Source organism: Metarhizium robertsii (genome assembly GCF_000187425.2).
Source record: "Metarhizium robertsii ARSEF 23 chromosome Unknown MAA_Scf_31, whole genome shotgun sequence".
NCBI classification, from domain to species: Eukaryota; Fungi; Ascomycota; class Sordariomycetes; order Hypocreales; family Clavicipitaceae; genus Metarhizium; species Metarhizium robertsii.
This window is the reverse complement of record NW_011942173.1, coordinates 9,505-17,164: the sequence shown is the minus strand read 5'-3', so window position 1 is coordinate 17,164 and position 7,660 is coordinate 9,505. Positions and strand designations below refer to the sequence as shown.

Here is a 7,660-nt window from a genome sequence, read left to right as displayed (position 1 = left end):
AGCCGCTGCTGCCGGGAGAGGGACACCTGTTTGGCGTGCCGCGCCCACTGGCGTCGCGGGAAATCAGATATCGGGCACTACCTTGCATTCCCTGTTGCACCTCCCGATCAATAAGGACTTCAAGCCCCTCTCAGCCCCGGCCTCTTCAGAGCCGGGGTGAAAGACAGCATTATTAGATTCGTGACTAGCCGTGTTGGGCGACCCATCCAAAGTTGAGAGATGCCGATTAACAATAGATGACTGAAGGTCGTTTCGGACGGAAGAAAATGGCGAACTGGGATCTTGCATCCATCTCAACAAGACCTGCTTCAATGCAGCTTCCCATTTAACGATATCATGCTTCGTCACAATATCATGAAGTGCATTCCGGGGGTCTAAGGATTCGTTTACTGGAAGTGATTTACTTTGATGCTTCGACATACACTGCCACAAGATGAAGCAGTCTCTCGGTTCGAAACTGATGTCGTCGATTGTTCCCCGGTTACTGATAAGATGAAGTTAGGCAGGGTACTGCGAAAGAAAAACGTTTTACTTGTCCATACCGATTGATAAGACTAGCCACCGGATGAATATTCGTGAACGGCGACAGCTTCTGCTGTCCCTCATCCAATCCAGGAATCGGCAACCCTTCAGCAGGTCCAAGGCCACTAAAAACCCAGCTCATGTTGGGGTGATATATGAACTTGCGAAGGTCTGAGTAGCGATAGGGGTGAAGAATCATTTCCAGATCGTGGCCCTTCGCTTCCTCAGATCCTCTCAACCAGTCGTTGAACTCCATCGGGTTGCCCACGGTGGCAGATAAGGCGATGATGGGACACGGCGCAAGTAGGAGTAGCTGTTCCCATATTACACCGTCATCTGACTGCCCAATGCAATGGACCTCGTCAAAGATGATCCTCTTCACCCTCAAAGCCCAGGAACTAGCTGTCTTTGAATTTGATGGCGCCAACAGCATAATCTGCAAAATATGTGGAACCGTGATGAGAACCTGGCAGCCTGTCGGATTGTTGATTCTGTAATCCCTTGTGTGCACAGCCCATACTGATTTACCTTGAGTAGAATACGCCTTGGAGAACCGAGCTTGCACCTCTGCAGCGATTTGATTAACAAGAGCCTTGGTGGGGGCCACATAAACGAGAACATCGTCATCGTTCGATTGCAGCACCTTCTTCATTGCGTAGAACGAAATAAAGGTTTTGCCAGCTGATGTGGGCGCAACAACGAACAAACTCTTGTTGGCATCAATGGCATCCAGAACTGTCCTCTGCCAGGCATCCGGGCTGAAAGGTACACGAGCATCTGGGCTGGAGTCAAAGCCTCTTTCCAAATATGGTCCGCAATAACTCAGCTGAAACTCAAGGGGGTCAACTGGAATCTCCAGTTGACCTCCCAGTGTCGGCAATATGCTGACAAAGGGGAGTTTCCGTCCCTTTATAGACGTATCCGGCGGCTTCTCGGTGGTCAGTTTGACAACTTTTGCGAGGAGCTTGAACAGTGCAACTCCTTCCTGCGAAAGCGGTAATTTTCCGAGCTCCCTCAGCTTTGACCAACATATGGCCAACAAGCCCATTTCTGCGCGCCTGGTTAGGTGTCTTTTCTCATGTCAAGCTCCACATTGCTTCATTGAACTCCAACATACCAGGCATTCTTTTCCCTCTCTTCTTTGCGTCTTGCAGCATGTAGACAATGCAATTGCATAGGTACAATGTGGTCTCGCCGCCAATAATCTCCATGTCTTGATTCGACAACCCGTTGAGATACTTGATGACTCTGAGACATCGGGTGTCCAAGTTCAGTTCGGCTTCGAATTCTTGGCACCTTTGGTTCCAGCTCGCCGTCATCGCAATAGATTTGCCTTTAATCTTCTCGGCCTGGATTTTTTGGGCCGCCTCTAGAGCATTTTGACGACCACTGCCTTGCCCAATTTTCTTGCGTTGATGGCAAGCTCGCTGCGATGCACCGTCTACCGCCCCATAACCCTTGCTTTTGCTTTCACTGGAAGCACGTTCCGTCACAGATAATGACACAATAGTTTCGGGATGAATAGCTTTACCGGAAGAATTTGTTAGGCTAGCAGAGTACGCAATGGTGCTGGCCATCAGTTTTTGGTTTCGCTTATGTGCAAAAAAACCTTTGCGTTGTATTTTGTGCCTGGGGTCGATAGGAAATCGTGCATTATGCCAGTGCGAAATTTCTTTGAAGATTTTTGGTGCGAGTTGCGGACCCTCAGAAGCTGTGGTAGAAATTTTGACAGATGCAAGGTAATCGTCCAAAGCTGGATGGCTGAATTCCAGAATTGGAGAGACACCTTGGATGTATGGGAGCCGTTACCAAACTTGGAGAAGCGAGGGGCCATTACCATAACCGACATCGCAACAAACGAACGTCGTGAGAAATACTTGGATTCCGAGGGGCCGCAGATTGAAATACCGGCAAATGTTATTGTAACTATTTACGAATTGAAAGCAGGAAGAGTTTGAGCTAGTTAAACATTCGGGCTGAATAGCCGGGCTGTGACCTACGTTGCTTTTGCATCAGTACTTCTTACCACCAATTGATAGACCTGTTCAAGAGAAACTTCTCCCCACTCTTCCTCTCCTTTGAACACTTTAGTTTTGCCCAAATCCACGTAACCGTCCAGCTGCATCACATATTCATGGTACCCATCCATATTGTGGCAATGGAAATTCCCCGCTGTTCTTCCAAGGCCCCATAATCTGCCATTTTCCAGAACTTGCATGGTCTCAGGCGACCAAACATTCCAAAGTTGGGATTTGTCGGCATAGCAGAAAGTATACATATTGAAGCATTGTCGTTTTGGAGCAACTAGGTCATTTCCATCTGGTTTGTGCGGCCTTTTATTCCCATTTTCAATGGAAGTTTGCGTGGAAACTCCACCATCCCTTTCACAAACAACTTGGCTCGCAGCCAGCTCTGCGAGTTGCGCCGCAGCCTCATAAATTTCTTGAAACAAACCGCCCCGCTGATTACATAGCCTTTACAATTTTGAATGGATTTCCGGGTTTTCTTTTATTGTCAGGGACTTCCGCTTCATGTACTGATCGAAGTGGTCAGCCTGGAACGATTTCCAGGAAACATGCTTAACGAACGCAAAACAGAGAAAGCCAAGCCTATCAAAGCTGAGTTTTCTTACTCGTTCACGAAATTCTTGAACTTCTCGTCTGAACCATGGACCAGGAGCACGAGACTGGTGCAATGTCTCAGTTCGTTGTCGCTGATTCGGTTGCCTTGTAGCTTAGCAGAAGCCTTGTCAAGATATTGACAAATCGTCAGGTTGTCTTTCAGTATGTCTCTTTGTAAGGTGAGTTCGGCCACTTGTCGATTCAAGTGCACAATCTCTCGAGTTATGGTTTCTACCTCCATTGTGACTAACATGCGTCAACCTTACTTGCGACTTGATGGGCGGCTTGACGGGCGGCTTGACGGGCGGCTTGATGGGCGGCTTGATGGGCGACTTGACGGGCGGCTTGAATTTGATGGCCGCTTGATGAGAGGGGCCGAGGGTTCTCGCAGATTATGTGGCTTGCGGCACGTCACTACGAGCATTATGTTTACTGGAGGGCTGTGAGATCGCGGCTGAGTTGAGGGACAAGGAGCGGGAGGGATAGCCACCTAGCCCCGGTAGTGGACTCGAAAATGGATTGGTAACCCGATTTAGCTAGCTAGTGCTAGTTGGATGGAGTTGTAGGGGATTGTTTCCTGGCACTTTGTTTTTGTCGGTACTGATGCATATTGCGCGGCGCCTCCCCCCCCTTTTAACGGCCGCAGGATTAACGACCTGGACTACATTCTGAACTTCGTACAATGATCACAAACAACCCCAAAGGTCACAATCTTCCAATGGACTATGCACGACCAAGCCCAAGAGAAAGAGATTGCGAGTGGGCATATGCCTACCGTGTAACACACTCGGGGTAGGTTTGCCTGACCCCTCGGAGACCATGTCCAAAACATCCTAGCTGCGGCTTACCGGCTATTCGGGATAACTGCCGGAACCGCCATTGTAAAGATACTGGCAGTCCGAAGATCCCAACAAGTACATGATGGAGCAATAGCCAACCAGCCCAGCGTGCCCATTCAAGAATAGGTATGCAACATTGACCACCCTCACTTGAGTGAACGACACTAGAGCTTTATCAATCTCGTCACATACACAGGAAGGGGCGCTGAAGAACGCATTCTCTATGGAGGGTTCAAGTCCAAGTCCCGTTTTCGGAATGCAAAATCACTGCAGGACTGCGATAACCACGACTGCCGGGAAGGATTACTACCTGATAACAAACTATAATCGGGGGGGACAAGGGGCTTATTTAAATTCTGACATGAATAGTCTTGAAAGTAGCTATGGGGTGTTCTGGTGCTAAGGCTCCATCCCAGGGCGCGATGTACCTCGGCAACTGCTATGTTCTTCCAGCCTAAATTACACGCAGGGTATTGGTGTCAAGACGGTGGCCTCATATGGAACAATCCCGCTCAACTGGCGGTCGGAGAGTCACAAGACATATGGGGTGAGCAAGAACTGTGTGACCTGGTTCTATATATTCAAAACAGAGTCAGGCACGACCTGCGGCAAAGTTCATCCTTGAAAATGACGATTTAGAGCGCTTAATCGCATTGACCAGTACGATGGGCGGAGAAGATGAGTGGAAGAAATATATCGTATCTCGACATCGAGCAACGGCGAGATCGTCACAACTGAACATCCCTTTCACTCGAATCCAAGAGCCGGCTCTCGACGCCTTTGAAGACATTGAGATGATAGAGTCAGCGGCAAGGAACTACGAGAAGTGGCGCGAAGAGCCGGATACGTCCGCATTTGCTCCAATATCAGGAACATCTTCAACGAATTTGCCAGAGGTTATCGCAGAAAGATTACGGGCCAGCATGTATTATCTCCAGCCCCGCTCCTTCGCGAGATTAGGTGAGAAGTATATTTTCAGGGCCTCTATCTCTTTAGCTGCCCACTGGCTTTTGGAGACTTGCTTACCTAAGAAGATTGTATGGCAAGGGAGTCTCCGCAAGCCAGTGGGCAGCTAAAGAGATACGATGCAGACTGGGTCCGGGCGACCAGGGGTACGCGGCGTTGCCCCAAATGACATCAGGATTTGAGGTCAATTATCACATATATAACACTGTCATGTTGTCAAGATCTGCACCCATGAATCTTGACGTCAAGATCGAGCACGACTCTCACAGCAGCCCCATTCGAATCGATGCTGACTTTGGAAAGCCTTACAAGATCACCATCAGTGGTTTCCCATTAAAACTGAAGGTACGTTGGCAACGCAACTGTGGAGTGCGGCTAAGGTTCCTGATTCGTGAAGACTCTAGTGGAATACTCGCAGGAAAATGTATCTGGACCTAATAGGCTGCCAGCCAATCTTCTTGGCCTTAACTCGGATGCGGACGCTTTTTTGGCAGCAAGGGACCTTGAGCCAGCCGAATATAGCGATTCAGACGATATGCTAACACCAACGGACACATGTCCAGATACTTCTGATTATGGAGTAGGTTCATACGTACAGGTCGCATCCTCATCTGATGGGCGGAGCATTTGAGGGTACGAGTTGGAGAAAGAAAGATATCGCGCCTGACTACCGCGCCTATGGCACCTGCAACAGAGTTGGATTGCTAACACTGGATGAACCCTAGATGGATTATCATGGATAAAAGCAACAGGGCAAGGAGTTGAACTATGGATAGAAGCAACAGGGCAAGGAGTTGAACAAATTGTGAGGGTTCTTTTTCGATGTGGTTGTGGAAAGGCTCCCTTCCGCGTCAATTTATCATTGACGCGACCCCCGGATATTCGGTGTCGATCGCTCCAAGCAGCTCGTGTATACAGTAGCCCGAATAAAAAGTTACATCAGATTCATTCATCTTCGTCAGACGTCCAAGTTGGACTGTCACTTCCCACTGACACTTCGCCCTGGAGCCCAAACTGGATGACCACGTCTTCCATGGCCATTTTAAGATCGTTGCCGATTTCCGGTATCCAGTTATATGTGTCGTCCCTAGGGCCAAACCGTGATGGAGCCGCCATGATTGGGATGCTCCTACCAGATTGGATGTTTTCAGCGTCGAAGGATGGCAGGTGTTCTCGGTCCATTTCTTGAGGCAGCACAGATGGTCCAGTCACGATTCTCATCTGATGATCAAGCCTGAACCTGCGCAGGCAAAGGTAACGAATTTGCCGCGACACATCTAAACAGCTGATCCACGTCTCGTGATCTACAAAGTCAAGAATCTGCTCGTACAGCTCGGTAGGAAGTCTTCCAGAAGATTTGGTCGCTGCGCGGCGATTCCCTGCGACCTCGAAGAAATTGACGAGAGCAGCAAAACCCAGGAATTCCTCACCAAGGGTTCGCACGATCCACCTGCAATGCGACATCATGATCAACTCTCCTCTTCGACGTCGCCTTTTCATCCCTGTCTCTGCTTCTGGTCGCTCTCGCGGATGGAAGCTGGTGCAATAGTCCATTCGCAGAGGTGAAAGCTTGATTGGTTTGCTCACTTTAACAAATGGTTTGTTCTCGTCACCCAACAGCACCTCCGCCAAAATGACTTCGAATATCGATAAGATGACAATCTGAAAGTGATTTCGCCCCTGGCTAACACCATAAGAAACGGCCCTGGTGACGGATGTGCCGTCGGGCACTCGGGTCAGGCTGACAAGCACGTCGTCAAGCCAATAGATAGTTTCAACGGGTGATACCCCCGGAGGCTCGCCAGGTCTATGGAACATGGCTGGTTTCAACGGGTGATACCCCTGGAGGTTCGCCAGGTCTATGGAACATGGCTCCGAACGGAATGGTCAGCCTTTCATCCGCCGTCTGAGCCCACTCTCGATCGATACACCTATCAAGCTGGATCCGTCTTCGCACGTAGGGCTGAAATCTGGCCTTACCGGATGCAATAGAGACGAAAGCAAAGCAAAGCTCTCGAAAAGGGAAAGACTCCGCGGTCCACTCCATTGCAAATTGAGTTATCTGCGATTGATAGTTCTTGAGTACCCGCGACAAAACGTAGGTAAGAAACATTTTTGGAGCCGCCTCAATGTTCGCTTTCGGAACTACAAGGCGGTAGTTGTACTTGATTTCGTTGCTCAGTGTAGAGGGTGCTAAGGCTGGCGATGCCATGTGCTCCTCTGGGCATGTCTCTGAGGAAATCGTCAATTTGCCCTTGTGGATGCTCTTTTTGATGGCGTGGAGCCACAGATTGCCCTGCCGTGGGATGTTGCTTAATTTCCAGTGAATACTCCCATTCATGGTGAGAATTTCTTGATCCAAATTTGTGATGTAGGTGTACTGGGCACCGACGTCGGGCATCGACGGAAGCTCGGAAGGAAACTCGACAAAATCACGGAAGCCATGGTAGCTATCAGGGATGGAATCGACGTCGTCTCGCAGTTCATAGACTTCGTTCTCGAGATCCCTTTCAAGAGCTGCATATTCTGCTCGAGTGCGCACGAGCCATGCTATGCTGTAGTAAGTCAATTGCAGATTGAGAGTCAACTGTCTTCTTACGTACCGCGGTACTCTTCTGGGTCGGTTGGGATTTCCGCGACAATCCAGGAGCCAAGTGCCTCGAAGTAGCTGTCCGAATGATTGTACCGAGCATAGTACCGCCTGTTAAAGCG

At 49.3% G+C, this 7,660-nt stretch overlaps 3 protein-coding genes across 3 annotated transcripts in view; 1 reads left to right on the top strand and 2 right to left on the bottom strand.

Moving 5' to 3' along the window:
- MAA_10344 (DEAD-like helicase) overlaps positions 1-2,099 on the bottom strand; it is a gene marked incomplete at both ends in the record, with an annotated part of 3,305 nt that extends 1,206 nt beyond the window's left edge. Inside the window, 3 exons of the mRNA XM_007828342.2 lie at positions 82-484; positions 543-1,572; positions 1,640-2,099. Coding sequence (XP_007826533.2) covers positions 82-484; positions 543-1,572; positions 1,640-2,099 — 1,893 coding nt within the window. The remainder of the gene's footprint in view (positions 1-81; positions 485-542; positions 1,573-1,639) is intronic.
- Positions 2,100-4,647: 2,548 nt separating this feature from the next.
- MAA_11793 (uncharacterized protein) lies at positions 4,648-5,416 on the top strand (the record flags this gene model as incomplete). The annotated part of the gene is made up of 3 exons (XM_011412981.1): positions 4,648-4,949; positions 5,017-5,293; positions 5,390-5,416. 3 exons carry the CDS (start codon positions 4,648-4,650, stop codon positions 5,414-5,416), a joined length of 606 nt encoding a protein of 201 aa, XP_011411283.1.
- A 477-nt stretch (positions 5,417-5,893) lies between these two features.
- MAA_10343 (F-box domain protein) lies at positions 5,894-7,641 on the bottom strand (the record flags this gene model as incomplete). Its single annotated transcript, XM_007828341.1, has 3 exons — positions 5,894-6,807; positions 6,929-7,498; positions 7,548-7,641. The coding sequence occupies 3 exons, from the start codon at positions 7,639-7,641 to the stop codon at positions 5,894-5,896; spliced, it is 1,578 nt and encodes a 525-aa protein (XP_007826532.1).
- Positions 7,642-7,660: the final 19 nt, after the last annotated feature.